The sequence below is a fragment of the Dama dama genome, chromosome 14, assembly GCF_033118175.1.
Source record: "Dama dama isolate Ldn47 chromosome 14, ASM3311817v1, whole genome shotgun sequence".
NCBI classification, from domain to species: Eukaryota; Metazoa; Chordata; class Mammalia; order Artiodactyla; family Cervidae; genus Dama; species Dama dama.
The window spans coordinates 5,312,146-5,328,962 of record NC_083694.1 but is presented as its reverse complement, the minus strand read 5'-3'; the positions used below and the strand labels follow the sequence as shown (position 1 = coordinate 5,328,962).

Below are 16,817 nucleotides of genomic sequence, written 5' to 3'. Positions count from 1 at the left end.
TCCTTCCAGTTAATATACAGGGTTGATCTCCCTTAAGATTGACTGGCTTGATCTCCTTGCTGTCCAAGGGACTTTCAGGAGTCTTCTTGAGACCCTCCCAAATAGAGCCTTTGGGGGAAATTTCCTCTTGTGTTACATAGTATTGATTTATTACTGAGTGCAGATATTACTTCTAACTTAAAAAATAGAGTTTTTAAAGTCTGTTAAGTCTTGTAAAATGTTGCCTAACTTTTTGCCATGCTATACATAGAACACATTTGTTGAGAAAGTGTCAATGTGAATATTGAGAATAAATAGGAGTATTTGGGGCTTAATTTTAGTATAATGGTTAACTATTTGCTGTCTGTTCTTGCTATGGTAATATAATACCATATAACAACTTCATGTCATGAAATAATAACACGTTGGTAATTTTATGTTTTTCTAAATCTCTTTGAAATAAACATTTGCTTTTTAAAAATACTGATGGACAATAAAAAGGAAAACAAAAGCAGTCAACTAATGCCTTAGGCATAGGTCTTTGAAATCAAATAAAAAGGAAAAAAAAATGGTAAAAATAATACATTTAAAAGATATTGTTGAAACTAATTTGAAGCCATTACTTTCACTTGAATAGTTGAGTGGCATCTTCTGCAAATAAAGCAAAAATTTGTAAAGGTATATCACCCTGAAAATACTTTAAAATCTCCATAAACATGTAACATCTCCATACACACATACATAAATGTGTGTATGTGTGTGTGTGTGTATGTGTGTGTGTGTGTCTGTGTGTGTGTGTGTGTATACATACATTAAAAGCCTCTAGGGTGATTGCTGTTGTTGTTAAGTCACTAAGTCATGTCTGACTCTGCACCTTCATGGAATACAGCATGCCAGGCTTCCCTGTCCTTCACTCTCTCCCAGAGTTTGTTCAAGCTCACATCCATTGTGCTGGTGATGCTATCCAACTGTTTCATCTTCTGTCACTCCCTTCTCCTGCCCTCAGTCTTTCCCAGTATCAGGGTCTTTTCTATTGAGTTGGCTCTTCACATCAATTGGGAAGGTATTGGAGCTTCAGGATCAGTCCTTCCAATGAATATTCATGTTCACATAATTATAATATAAATAGGTAAATATGAAGCATTTACTAAAATACATATGGAAATATTTTATAGTATTTTAATTTATAAGTGTTTAATACTATGGGAAGCAAATAATTTGAAAGGCAGATCTGTATGCATAAAAAATAAAATTCAGGGAATCATATCACTGGGTTTGAAATCTAGTCAGGAAGATCCCCTGGAGACGGAAATGGCAACCCACTCCAGTACTCTTGCCTGGAAAATCCCATGGACAGAGGAGCCTGGTGGGCTACAGTCCGTGTGGTCGCAAAGAGTCGGACACGACTGAGCAACTTTACTTACTTACTTACTCTAGCACCATGTTTTTTGACTTTGAGGAAATGGCTTAAATGGTCGGTAGCTCAGCTAAATGCCTCCTCAAGGCATGAATTCACTCAGCTTCATTCCTTATCAGCAAAATGCATATGAAAGCCACAAAGGGTTATTGTTCTATGCTCACCAGAAGGGCAAAAATTACAAAGACAGAGGGTGTGTTGAGGGTGTGGAACAACTTACAACTTGCTGATGGGAATATCAACTGATAGAGTCCTTTTGGAGAAATGTCTGATGATCCCTGTTACACCCAAACCTAATCATAAGTCATGTCCTGATATTCCACTCCTCAGTATGTAGTTACCGGAAGTGAGGTCACGTGCTTACTGAAGCGTCATAATATGGCGTTCACAGCAGCACTCCCTGCATTCCCACCAACCACAATCTACCCAGATGCTCACTGACAGGCACCAGGTAAATAAAACGTGGCATAGTCAAACAACTGAGTGAAAATGTCATGTCAGACTCTTTGTAACCCCGTGGACTGCAGCCCACCATGGGATTTCTGTCCATGGGATTTCCCACATAGGAGTACTGGAATGGGTTGCCATTTCCTTCTCCAAGGAATCTTCCCGACCCAGAGATCCAACCCAGGTCTCCTGCATTGCAGGCATTTTTTTTTTTTTTTTTTTTTACCGTCTGAGCCACCAGGGAAACCCAAAGAATTGAATATCATACAGCAAAAAGAGTTGATAATCTACAGCAACACCCAATGGTGTGGTTGAATAAACATTTTTAGTGGAAGACGACTCCAAGCACAAAAAGATGAATATCTTATTACCAGATATATATATATATATATATATATATATATATATATATATACAGTATTAACATAAAACCAGGTAAATCTGTCCCAGGTGTGCAGAAATCAGGAGAGTGTACAATGGGGTGGAATTGAGGGTTGAATAAAGTGTTGAATGGGAGGATGGGGTGGCGGGGCTAGGGGGATTCTGGGGTTTTCCTGAGAAGCTGTTCTTCACCTGGAGCTCTTAGCATGTGTCTCTTCACTTTCTCTACATTCAGCAAACCATTTGCTTAAGTCTCTTTATGTATATTATATTTCAATACAAAGTTTAAGAAATTCAGCATTTCAATTTCTTGAATTTTGAATTATTAAACTCTTTCGTACCTAAAGAGAGTGAGTCTGTTACTTTACACACATTTATAACAAATCCTTAAAAGATTAATTTCTTGAACTGCAGGAAAAGCAGGCTTCCAAATCAGCCAGCACTTGCATTCTTGGCAAAGTCTATTCTTGTTGTCTGGGTCTTGATTGTGAAAGCATTGCCTAACCTCGAGTTCTGTAAATGAATTTGAAAGAGCTTCTATTTATTTATTTTTTAATCTCTTGAGGTTACAGATGGGAGATCTGAATAGGTCTGATTAATCGGAGGGTTTATGAAATGCAGAGTATTACCAGTTATGCACATTCCAAGAACCTGAACATTTCCAGAGAACTAGCCTGGGTTTATAAAAACAAATCAAGGGCAGGTCACAGCATTCACTTTCAGTGGGAGTACAGGTTCAAACTCTGGCATTGCTGGGGCTCCTGACTGAGATTTTTCTTTCACTTTGCAAAGTTTCTGATGGGCGGGACATCTAGCAATCCCTTTAATTCCCAAGCTGTGTTTCAACTTCCTTTTGGAGCAAGTGGTTTCCTGCACTTTTCACAGTTTTTAGCAGAGGGGAACTTGACACAGTGGTGAGCACTGTCAATGCTAGATGTGCCCTGAAGGGTCTCCAAAATGAGATTTCCAGCAAAAATTGTGTGGCTTGTGTTGTGGACTGTTTGTGTTGCACAAGGTAAGAGTTTTGCTTTTTATTTTTTTCCTATATTGCAAAACATTTGCTAACATGCTTTTTATGGCAGTAAGAAAAACTTGGTCTAGAAGATGTGATTTCATTACTGTTCTGTGGCCTCCTGTGTGAGACAATTTTGACATTGTGAACAATGTCAAAAAATATAAGCAGCTTTTTGAATGGCATATCTGATGATTCATCATAATTTTATTTAATGTAAAATTTTAGAAAACGTTTTAATAATTATTTTCAAAAACTGTAACATGTCATAATTGCAATGATCATAGAATGCACTTTACCTTTTTTTTTTTGCTTAGAATTTTCACCTTATGTGAAAGTATTAAGAAGTGTGTGAACATATACAGAACAAGAAAATAAATTAGAAAATAAAAGCCTTCATATTACAATGATTGGACTTATTTCAGATAGAGACGTTAAATCTTTCTAAAGAAAAATTTACTTATCATTTATAATTGATACTGCAATGGCCTTAAAAGTCTTGGAGTCAAACACCACTTGCCTCATTAGAATGAAAATATATAAATTTGAAAAAAATTGCATATTCAACCTTTATAAAAGTTGCTTAATAGGATTTTTTCCCTCAATAGTTGTATATAAGATATTCTAGAAGAATAGCCTTTAGGAGTAGCACATCTGAGTGCAGGGTTTTTTTCTTTATAAGACAATTTCTGGATAACTAAACTATAACTTTTTCCTCGTAGATTAAAAAATTTTTTGTGTGGAGGGAATTTGGTTTTCTAGTTCATGTTAGGTAACCAATTATGGGATAGATGTTTGATTGACCTTTTCTGAAGTTATCACACATGAATTCCCAGAATTTTTCACTAAATCAACAAATTTTGATCAAATGCTTATTTCAAGTCAACCTCTAGGCAGTGAGGAATATTAGCAAATAAACAAAACCCCTATTCTTGAGGATGGTTCAATCTAGAAAATAAAGGGTTATTTTTTTAAGTTATATCCTTTCATAATTTTTTCAGATTTTCTCAAATGTGTTTAAAACTTTTTTTAAAGATAAAGTCTTTTCTTGTTATACATGGTAATATGTGATTGCTTGATTTTTAGCTTATAAACCATATATCCAGTCACTTTTTATACTAGGTATACAGTCATTTCCCCTTCCATAAAAATATTGCAATAATAACTAATATTACAACAAAATATACCAAGAGATGATTACATTGGTAAAGAGTTCTGGAACAATGTAATGTTATCAAAACCAAGCATCTTTTTCTTTACACAAGTGTTTTCTGTCTTTTCTTTAATAAGAATACTTTTAGTGCCTCCCGATTGACATCCTGTTTACTGAGGTTTTCTGTCGACTGCATTTGTCAAGCTAGGGATTTGTTTTGTTTCTAGATCATGTTTAAAACTAAGGATTGATGCTAAATTTAATTAAACTGTTTCAGTGATAACAAAGTGGAACTTGAATTATTATTTAAAATTGGTTGCTACAAAGAATAAATGATAAAAACTAAGTAGTAGTGATTTAAAGTCCTTGCATCTCTAATTTATTCCAGCTGGCTCATTTCATTTGTATTTTATGTTTCATCAATGTATGTTTGAATGTGACATGAGCTTCCACTAATGAACTGAGCATTAGGTCTATACCCATTACAGTGAGAATGGCTATAAACCTGGTCACATTCTAGATAAAGTACAGCTTTAGTATTTAAAATAATGTTTAGGTTAGCCTCATGGTTTTCACAAAAACCACACCCAATGAACAAGCTAGTAGAGAAAAATTACATGATCTTTCAGTGTATATGGGGGCTTTCCTCATAGCTCAGTTGATAAAGAATCTGACTGCAATGCAGGAGACCCCAGTTCAATTCCTGGGTTGGGAAGATCCCCTGGAGAAGGGATAGGCTGCTCACTCCAGTATTCTGGCCTGGATAAGTCCATGGGGTCACAAAGAGTCGGACATGACTGAATGACTTTCACTTTTCAGTGGATATAGAACTGTTCTTTTACTGCTTGTTCACCAAATATTTCTGAAACTGTTAGTTCAATTGTCAATCAATTTCATTGGTCTAGCATACCTAACAGAAATTTTTATTAAAGAGTGGCCTTAGTCATTTAAAAATATACACATAAACTTCAACATCTGCCTCTTTTTTTGTCTCCTATGTAGAAATAACTACAGAATACAAATTGAGAGGTTGAGAAATACTAAATTGAATACTGAATGCTAAGTTGAGACATTAAGAAAAGACAGTTGTGTCTGTTATCACAATGGGCTTCACTCAACTAGATACAGCCTTTCAGCATTTCCTACATGGTCTCTGTCTTGTTAGGAGTGAACATTCCCCAACAATACTAATCACTACTAAAGAGGAATAGTAACCAACAGGAAGAATTTATAAGCTCAACTCTCTATAAGTTTTTCCTTTATACTGGAGACCAAGTAGTACCTTTTTAATGCAGTAGGTTATCTTCATTTTCATCCTTAGTTGAACAAGAACATCAGTTGCTTCAAGGGGAGTCACTCCAGGCTACTAAGAATCTGGTCAGATTTACAGAGTTTAGAATGACAGTTCCTCAGTTATAACACATTGTTTCAGCCTTCTGGAATATCTTGTGACCAATTTTTCAAGAAGACCTTTTAAGATCCAAAAAGTGTATACACTATGAAATTAACCATGGCCCCCAAATTCCAGGCTGATTAAAGTAAATAAATCAAAACATAGCTGAAGCATGTCCAAGGCATGATGACTGTGTTGCTTGGCAAGATATATGTTTTGTAATTCTGGAGGTTAAAAGGGTAAAAACATTCTTTCAGGACCTGAAATATGTTACATATCAGAGAGATTCTATTCCAACACAGAGAGGAGAATTTATTTTTTTAATATATTTTATTGTTTCAAGTACAAGGTGGTTTTGAATTAGAGTTAACTCTAATAAAAAATGATATTATGATCATAAAAATTAATTATAAATTCATAAAAATTTTAATGCAAAAAAGAACTGATATGATAAGAATTAATTATAAATTAATAACAATTGCTCTTTTACAAGGATAGATGTGAATGTCATATATAGTTATCTAACCCAGAAAACTAAACTCTGTTTCAAGTCTAGTGTGATAAGTAAGAATCCTTCCTCTCCAGAAAATCTCACATTTTCAGAGCTAGTAGTGTGAGAATTTACCTATATGGTGTGACCAGTTGTCTTCAAAATCTTCTCTTCTCTTAAAATGTTGTACATATTAATAATACCATAAATTCAACCAGTCTGAAATTTATGTGGAAGGCCATACATGAGTAAGAGGTGGGGTAGTTAAATTTAGTCATCCTGATTTACTGTGAATTACATGTTGATAAGTTTTCTGCAACAGTTTTAGTTGGCAAAGGGTAGCAATGAATGGAGGTAAGAACAGAATTAAGCAATTTGGAAGATGAGGTGTTCCCAGGAAGGAAGATCTGATGGAGGAAGTGCTCTCTGGGTGCTTCAACAAAGGGTGGAGCAAATGCACCCAGGGCGGCCAGGAGAGGGAGAGCCTTGCTGATTTTAAGTTTAGGTCCAGTGTGGGAACGCACATGCTACTCTTTTACCTGCATGTAATTTCAAACTAGGGGCTTCCCAAGTGGTGCTAGTGGTAAAGAACTCACTTGTCAATGCAGGAGACAAGAAATGCTGGTTCAACCCCTGGGTCAGGAAGATCCCCTGGAGGAGGGCATGGCAACCCACTCCAATATTCTTGCCTGGAGAATTCCATTGACAGAAGAGCCTGGAGGGCTATAGCCCATAGGGTCACACAGAGTTGGACACAACTGACGTGACTTAGCACGCAATTTTAAACTAGAACTAAATTATTTAAGTATTGCTAAAATTATTCTTAGCTCGAAGTATGTTTTCAAATACAGGTGGAAGCACAGATAAGGAGGCATTCTTTATCTGGGTGCCTTTATGGCTAGGGCTTGAGCCTCAGTCTGAGTTGACCCAGTTTTATTCCTTCAGTCTGTGACTGTCCTACGATTTTGGCCATGTTTTCTTCTTCTCAACTCGCTTGCTCCCCCGTCTCACCCCCCACACCATCCCGCACCTGCCTGCCCTGAGATTCTGCCAAGCAGCCTGTCCTGTGGTCACTTAACAAATGTGTACTTTACCCATTTCTTAACATCTTGAACCAGTCTCAGGACATAGTGCTCAAAAAGGATATGGTGTCACTGAAAAAATAGTGCTGCATTTTAGCTTAAGACTAAAAGGAAACATTATAAAAATAGTTCAGAGAAAGTAAAGTAATGGAACAGGAAAAAAAAATCCCCAAAATAATACAAGTAAAAAGATTTGACAGAGTAGTTTTATTTGTTTTGATATTTTGACTGAGAGAGCCAAGTTTCCCCTAAACCTTGTTAACCAGAAATGTAATAGATAGAAAAGTGATTATAGAAATGTTCCTTCAAAGGTGCTCTGAAGTTTTCTGAACTAAGTTAAAATGATTCTGAACTTCAAAAAGTATAAAATAAATTCAAATATAGGACCCATAAACAAGATGTAGAAGGTAATTTTACAGATGTTAAAATTTTTTGGTTCATGCAACAGAGCACTAAACATTTGTGCCCTTGTCTTATCTTTTACTTTTGCTCCCATCTACGATGCCTCTTCTCCAGGTTATCCATTCAGTTCAGTTCAGTTCAGTTCAGTCGCGTCTGACTCTTTGTGACCCCATGGACTGCAGCATGCCAGGCTTCCCTGTTCATCACCAACTCACCATGATCTTGCTTAAATTATTGCCCATCGAGTCGGTGATGCCATCCAACCATCTCTACTCTGTCGTCCCCTTCTTCTCCTGCCTTCAGTCTTGCCCAGCATCAGGGTCTTTTCTGATGAGTCAGTTCTTCACATCAGGTGGCCAAGGTATTGAAGCTTCAGCTACAACATCAGTCCTTCCAATGAACATTCAGGATTGGTTTGCTTTAGGATTGACTGGTTTGATCTTGCTGTCCAAGGGACTCTCAAGAGTCTTCTCCAACACTGCAATTCAAAAGCATCAGTTCTTCGGCACTCAACTTTCTTTATGGTTCAACTCTCACATCCATGCATGACTACTGGAAAAACCATAGCTTTGACTAGATGGATCTTTGTTGCTAAAGTAATGTCTCTGCTTTTTAATATGCTGTCTAGGTTTGTCTTAGCTTTACTTTCAAGGAGCAAGCATCTTTTAATTTTATGGCTGCAGTCACCATCTGCAGTGATTTTGAAGCCCAAGAAAATAAAGTCTGTCATTTTTTTCCACTTTTTCCCCATCTATTTGCCATGAAGTGATGGAATCAGATGCCATGATCTTCAGTTTTTGAATGTTGAGTTTGAAGTCATCTTTTTCACTCTCCTCTTTCACTTTCATCAGAGGCTCTTTACTTCCTCTTCGCTTTCTGCCTTAATGGTGGTGTCAACTGCATATCTGAGGTTATTGACATTTCTTCCTGCAATATGGATTCCAGCTTGTGCTTCATCCAATCTGACATTTTGCAGGTTATCAATAATCTACAGATAAAATGGAAAGTCTCTGGGTTAGCTTTGCATTCATTCATTCATTCTTCTGTTCATTCAATAATCTTTTTTTTTTTTTGAGTGATTGCTAAATACCAGGCACTATGACAATAAACACTTTCCAAGCACCTCCCACTTGGGAGGAAAAAAAGCAACGGCTATTATATATCACTAATATATTTATTTTATCATATATTTTAATGGAGATAAATGAAAACACTATAGGATCACTTAGGGAAGGTAAGATACTCAGACTGGAATAAAAGGATGGAGTAGGGTGGGGCTGAGGAGTTGGTTTGTAAGAAGTGCAATGCGGGGGGGGAAGTATATCAGAGTTGTGATGACAACATAGGTAAGTTCTGACAGTTGAATAGGAGTTAACCAGATGAGGGTTGACAAGGAGGATATTGATTTTAAGATTCAAATGTTTACTCAAAGGACTAAAAGTAGCCCTGTAAAGCCAGAGGAACCCAATCACTTTCCATATTTCTAATTCTTTAATCAGTTGAACTTGTCCAAATAATATGGGTAAAATTAAGTATCGTGTGTACTGTTCCCCCCCCCCTTTCTCTTTTCATATGTATCCCCAAGGTTGTTGTGATAGTCCTTATTCTCTGGGAAGTTACATTTTCACAGGAGGACAGATGAAATTCTAGTAAACATAAACATAATTCTGAATCATGAATTACGCTGTGAAGAAAGTGAAGCAGGGGCTGAGGGAACATGACAGAGAAGGGGTAGTAGGGTGTCCAGTGGGTCTTGGAGCCTAGAGATAAGTGGATCCCTTGGAGGAAGCAGCATGTGAGTAGAGCCTGAAAGATGGGACAGCTAGTCACCAAGTGCCTGAGGTTAAAGTGACTGAGGAGGGAAACAACATGTGCAGAAGGCCTAAGGGGAAAAAATTCATTTGAGATGTTCAACTAAGTATAAACAATCAAACTATGGCAGCTTTGGCATTGTGAATAAATGATGGAGGTGATAAGATGAAATCAGAGAATGACAAGAGCCAAATACAGATTCTAAAGCCAAGGGGAGACATACAAGTATAAGGAGAAGTCAGGGGAATTTTAATCCCAGAAGCGGCATGACCAAATTTGCAAAAATCACCTGTGGCTCTGATGCCAATATGAGAGGGGAGCTTGGGGACTAGTTAGCAGAATGAGTGATCATCAAGCTGGCAGATTATGCTAATCAGAATTAAGATTTTAGAGATGGCAGAGGAAAAATGGAAAAACAGTGTAGTTGATGGTAATATCTTTTTTTCATAGAGACAAGAGAAGCCATTTAAAGTTCTTGGACGTGTCTGTGTTTTTTTAGTTAACATAATGTCTTCAAGATTTAGCCATGTTGTGGCATGTATCAAAGTATCCTTCCTTTATGAGGCTAGTATTCCATTGTATATCTGCTATATTTTGTTTATCCATTTGCCTACTGATGGACACTGGGGTGTTTCCATTGTTTGGCTCTTGTGCTCCTTTGAGTACTGGTGTACAAGTATCTCTTCGGGTCCCTGCTTTCATTTCTTTTGGGTCCATATCTAGGAGTTGAGCTGCTGACCGTTCATAACAACTTTAGCACACCTTGTGTCCTGTTAATTCAATTGTGTCCGACTCTTTGTGACCCAATGGACTGTAGCCCTCTAGGCTCCTCTGTCCATGGGATTTTCCCAGCAAGAATACTGGAGGGGGTTGCCACGCCTTTATGCAGAGGATCTTCCTGACCCAGGAACCCAACTCATGCCTCTTATCTCTCCGGCATTGGCTCCTGCATTGGGTTCTTTACCACTAGCGCCACCTGGGAATTGCTGCTGCTATGTCCGACTCTGTGTGACCCCATGGACGGCAGCCCACCAGGCTCCTCTCTCCACCGGATTCCCTAGGCAAGAATACTGGAATGGGTCGCCATTTCCTTCTCCAGGGAATTGCTGAATCATACGTTAATACTGTTTAACTTTATGGGGAACTGCTAAACTGTTTTCCACAATGGCTGCAGCAGAGCGGTTAAGTATAAAATTTAAAATTTATTCTTTCAAAGTCCTGAACTCATTCAAGTAAATGATTCATCTACTATAAGGGGGGAAAAAAAGTTCATGGAAAAAGCACCAGAGGCTTACGTATCATTTGAAGTATAATCAATATGAGAACTCTTCTTATAGTAAATATGTCTACACAGAGTAAATATTGTGAGAAGCTAGTAGGAAGAGTTTATGAAAGTGATGTATCCTTGTCTTTCATGTCTGGTTGTTCAAAGCAAGTAACAAAGGGATAAATACCCTTTGTGTAACTGCATTGCTTTAATAAAAATCATTTCAATTGAATAAGCTAATGGATAAAAAAATTTTACTTTTTCCTTGCATGAGCATAAGGAAAGGATAGGAACTAAATTCGTCAGAATGTTAGTATATTAGTGAAAATTAGTGCTTCACTCTTGATGCTGCCATCTACGTTTGGAATTCGACAGATTAATTTTTCCGGCAACCTAAATGCCATGAAGTGGATCTGAATTTAGAAAGTGGAATTATCTTGTAATTAAACACAATATTTCCATGTTAACAAAAAGGAAAAAAAAATCTTTAATTGAAAACGCGAAACCAAAAGCTCGGGCTTCTTGGGGAGAGGAAGGGGGCGCTGGTAGGAAGAGTTCAGGCAGTTTGTGTTGTTTTATGATGGGGTGGTAGCACCATCTAGTGGAGAGAAAGTATGTTTACTTAAATTTTGGAAATCAAAACGAACTCAAAAATTCTCTAACAAATCTGCCACACATTTGCAAAATTCAAGGAAAAACTAGTGCATATGAAAGCCCACGTAAGTGTTATATGTTACAGAAAAATGAAGTTTCATGTGAACTTTCTGTTCTGTTCAATGAAATGTAGAACGTCTTCAAAATGGGATCCAGCTCAGTAGATTATTTTTTCCCCTCGTCTTTATGAAAAGATATTCTAGAATAGAATGTTAGACCATTATTATAAAACCAAGTAAGAAACGAAGTTTAGCAATGAAAATAATATCAACGAATAAATATGGTGAGAAGTATCTTTGAATTTGCCATTTTTAAAGTAATGTGTTGAGCATATACTAATGAAGTCATCCTAATATCAAGGGTTCAGTTCAGTTCAGTCGCTCAGTCGTCTCCGACTCTTTGCGACCCCATGAACCGCAGCACGCCAGGCCTCCCTGTCCATCACCAACTCTCGGGGTTTACTCAAACTCATGACCATCGAGTCAGTGATGCCATCCAGCCATCTCATCCTCTGTCGTCCCCTTCTCCTCCTGCCCCCAATCCCTCGCAGCATCAGGGTCTTTTCCAATGAGTCAACTCTTCACATGAGGTGGCCAAAGTACTGGAGCTTCAGCTTCAGCATCAGTCCTTCCAATGAACACCCAGGACTGATCTCCTTTAGGATGGACTGGTTGGATCTCCTTGATATTCAAGGGACTGTGAAGAGTCTTCTCCAACACCACAGTTCAAAAGCATCAATTTTTTGGCGCTCAGCTTTCTTCACAGCCCAACTCTCACATCCATACACTGGAAAAACCATAGCCTTAACTAGACGGACCTTTGTTGGCAAATAATGTCTCTGCTTTTTAATATGCTATCTAGGATGGTCATAACTTTCCTTCCACGGAGTAAGCGTCTTTTAATTTCATGGCTGCAGTCACCATCTGCAGTGATTTTGGAGCCCCAAAAATAAAGTCTGACACTGTTTCCACTGTCTCCCCATATATTTCCCATGAGGTGATGGGACCAGATGCCATGATCTTAGTTTTCTGAATGTTAAGCTTTAAGCCAACTTTTTCACTCTCCTCTTTCACTTTCATCAAGAGGCTTTTTAGTTCCTCTTCACTTTCTGCCATAAGGGTGGTGTCATCTGCATACCTGAGGTTATTGATATTTCTCCCGGCAATCTTGATTCCAGCTTGTGCTTCTTCCAGCCCAGTGTTTCTCATGATGTATTCTGCATATAATATCAAGGGTAGTTATATCTAAATTAAGCAGCAAGAAATATTGAAAAGATATTAATTATAATAAGTAGACATTAACTTCATTATTAATTGTATCTATTCCTCTTTTTATATGTCATATTGTTAATGAATTACTTTTTCAGAAAGTAAGAATCATATGGTATAGACAGATTTTATTACTAAATATCTTTATTGTGAAGTATATGAGTGAATAAAATATGTGTGCTGTATTAAAAATAATTATAACTGCCCATGTCAACATATAGAACTTTCTGAGCATCCCCAACATACGCTTGGGTTTCTTTTGAATTAATACCCCTTCCTTTCTTCCATAAGAAAACATTATTTTAATATTTATGGTAATTATATTTTTGCTCTTCCTTCATAGTTTTTAAATGTCTATGTACACATCCCTCTTATATATGTTTGTTCTTGAATATTATGTAGATGAAATAATTTTGTAACACTTGATGTCTTCTTACTTCATGTGATTGCTATCATTTGTTTCTGTACCATTTTGTGGCATTGGTGTGATATTGTAATGCAGAAATATATACAAATTTCAATCCACTCAATAGTTGACAGACTTTGAAGTTATTTCCATTTTTAATTATAAAAAAAGTATGACTATAAAATATTACCATACATGAAAATCTAGTTTAGTGTATTCCTAGGAATAACATAGCTCTTCAGTTCAGTTCAGTCTCTCAGTCACGTCCAACTCTTTGTGACCCCATGGACTGCAGCACACCAGGCTTCCCTGTCCATCACCAACTCCTGGAGATGACTCAAACTCATGTCTATTGAATCGGTGATGCCATCTAACCATCTCATCCTCTGTCATCCCCTTATCCTCCTGCCTTCAATCTTTCCCAGCATCAGGGTCTTTTCAAATGAGTCAGTTCTTCGCATCAGGTGGCCAAAGTATTGGAGTTTCAGCATCAGTCCTTCCAATGAATCAGGACTGATTTCCTTTAGGATGGACTGGTTGGATCTCCTTGCAGTCCAAGGGACTCTTAAGCCTTCTCCAACACCACAGTTCAAAAGCATCAATTCTTCGGCCCTCAGCTTTCTTTATAGTCCAACTCCCACATCCATACATGACTACTGGAAAAACCATAGCTTGACTAGATGGAACTTTGTTGGCAAAGTAATGTCTCTGCTTTTTAATATGCTGTCTAGGTTGGTCATAGCTTTTCTTCCAAGGAGCGAGCGTCTTTTAATTTCATGGCTGCAGTCACCATCAGCAGTGATTTTGGAGCCTCAAAAAAATAGTCTCTCACTTTCCATTGTTTGCCCATCTATTTGCCATGAAGTGATGGGACCAGATGCCATGATCTTAGTTTTCTGAATGTTGAGCTTTAAGCCAGCTTTTTCACTCTCCTCTTTCACTTACATCAAGAGGATTTTTAATTCTTCTTTGCTTTCTGTCATAAGGGTGGTGTCATGTGCATATCTGAAGTAAATGATATTTATCCCAGCAATCTTGATTCCAGCTTGGGCTTCATCCAGCCCGGAATTTCGCATAATGTACTCTGCATAGAAGTTAAATAAGCAGAGTGACAATATACAGCCTTGATGTAATCCTTTCCCAATTTGAAACCAGTCTGTTGTTCCATGTCCAGTTCTAACACTGGCTTCTTGACCTGCATACAGATTTCTCAGGAGGCAGGTAAGGTGGTCTGGTATTCCAATCTCTAGAATTTTCCACAGTTTGTTGTGATTCATACAGTCAAAGGATTTGGCATAGTCAATAAAGCAGATGTAGATGTTTTTTCTGGAACTCTCTTGCTTTTTCGATGATCCAGCAGATGTTGGCAATTTGATCTTTGGTTCCCCTGCCTTTTCTAAATCCAGTTTCAACATCTGGAAGTTTCATGGTTCACATACTTTTGAATCCTGGCGTGGAGAATTTTGAGCATTAATTTGCTAGCATGTGAGATGAGTGCAATTGTGCGGTAGTTCAAACATTTTTTGGTATTGCCTTTCTTTGGGATTGGGATGAAAACTGACCTTTTCCAGTCCTGTGGCCACTGCTGAGTTTTCTAAATTTGCTGGCATATTGATTGCAGCACTTTTACAGCATCATCTTTTGGTTTTGAAATAGCTCAGCTGGAAAATAGCTGAGTAATAAATAATGATATCTTCAACTTCACTATGAGTTGCTAAGTTCCTCTCTGTCATGGGATTTCCAATTTTCCTTCCCAACAATAGTACCTAATACTACACATTCTTTCCAAGTAGTAGGATTTTTAGACATTAAACAAGTCTGCCAATGCCATGTTATTTTAATTGCAGTTTATTAGGGTTTTAATTTTTATTTGCATTTTGAGCAGTTTTTAATAAGTTTACTGATCACCTGGATTTTCTTTTTGGTGAAATCCATTCCAGTCTTTTACTCATTATCTTTTTTTCCCCTCACATGTAAGTGATACCATAGTTTTTATCTCTCTCTCTCTGACTTGTTTCACTTAGCAAAAACCCTCAAGAGTCATCCATGTTGTGGCAAATGGCACGACTGACCTCTTTTTATGGCTGAATAATATTCCACTATACATATATAGAGCATTTTCTTTATTCATTCATTCCTCAATGTCCACTTAGGTTGTTTCCTTATCTTGGCTATTCTAAGTAATGCTTCGGTGAAGACGAGAGGGCAAATATCCAAGATACTAATTTAGTAAAGACCATTGACTTTGAACTATATTTAATCTACTCCTATCCAATAAAATTACTGCTATGTTTGAGTTAAAATCTAACATTCAATCCCCAGTACTGTATTTTTTCCTCTCTCTGATCTTGCCATTTTTTGACTTAGTTATTTCTTGTTATTTAATCTTTTCCTGTCAATCAGGATGGAATTTTTATCTAAATTCTGCTCCTATAATTTTGATAATTAACTTAGAAATTAAAATATGCCTTCTTCTCAAAGTTTGGTATTAATTTATCAGCCAGGGTTCAACTAGAGAAACATAATTGTAAAAGCTTTTCATGTATGTATCTATCTATCTGGCTTCCCTGGTGGCTCAGTGGTAAATAATCGCCTGTCAGTGCAGGAGATGCAGATTCAATCCCGGGGTCAGGAAGATCCCCTGCAGTAGGAAATGGCAACCCACTGTAGGATTCAGTCCAGGGGCTTCCAAAAGAGTCAGACACGACTTAGCAGATAAGGAATAACAAAAATCTACCTATCCACCTACTACCTACCTGCCTATCAAGATAGAGATCTATCAGAAGAACGAAGTTGTCTAATGCAATTGTGGCTGTTTATTGTTGTTCAGTTACTAAATTGTGTCCTAGTCTTGGGACCCAATGTGACAAACCAGGCACCTCTGTCCATGAGATTTCCCAGACAAGAATACTGGTTCAGTTAAGTTCTGTTCAGTCACTCAGTTGTGTCAAACTCTTTGCCACCCCATGAACTGAAGCACACCTGGCCTCCCTGTCCATCCCCAACTCCCGAAGAAGACTCAAACTCTTTCTGCGTTATACATAGCTTTCTAATTCCATGAAGTATCAAGCAGCTGTTTAAAATGCCTAAACAGATCAAAGAAAAACCTACATAAAATGTTCTTTTCTGAATGGGGAGTTTTGAAATCTAGGTAATAGGTGGAGTGTATCTTTCTATGAAGAGTACCTTCTTGATTGAAACCAAGTCAGCTTAAGTCTATTTCAGCTGCCTTGACTCTGGGACAATGTTCATCTTAACTTTAGTTCTATAAATTATTAAGTATTTCAGTGTTTGTTTCAGTGGTAGTGGAGGATTTTTTTTTTTTCTTTAAATCTCTACTGTAGGTCAGATTCAGTTTAGGAAAAAAGTATGTTTGAACTATTCTGTATTGTAATTGTACATTTCTGTTGAGTTAATTAGTGGCCTTCCCACCAACCCCCTAGAACTAGGTTGATTTGCTCCATCAGTCTGGTAAATGGGTCTTCTGGTGGGTCTTCACTTCTGTGTGTAGCTGAGAAATGCCAGTTTCTAGAGCTGTGTGTGTAACTTGCAAGAGGCAGGTCTGCTGAAGAAGTGCTTCTTTCAACAATGGAAGGTCAAGAATGTAAAAACTGTTCACACACCTTGTGTCTTACTCTTTATATGTGACACATG

The 16,817-nt window shown here is 37.5% G+C and overlaps 1 protein-coding gene across 1 annotated transcript in view; it reads left to right on the top strand.

Moving 5' to 3' along the window:
- The first annotated feature begins 2,963 nt into the window (after positions 1-2,963).
- The window catches only part of LOC133068987 (complement factor H), a 113,561-nt gene continuing 99,707 nt past the window's right edge, over positions 2,964-16,817 (top strand). Inside the window, exon 1 of the mRNA XM_061160002.1 lies at positions 2,964-3,239. Within this exon, the coding sequence (XP_061015985.1) occupies positions 3,182-3,239 (58 nt within the window). The 5' untranslated portion in view covers positions 2,964-3,181. The remainder of the gene's footprint in view (positions 3,240-16,817) is intronic.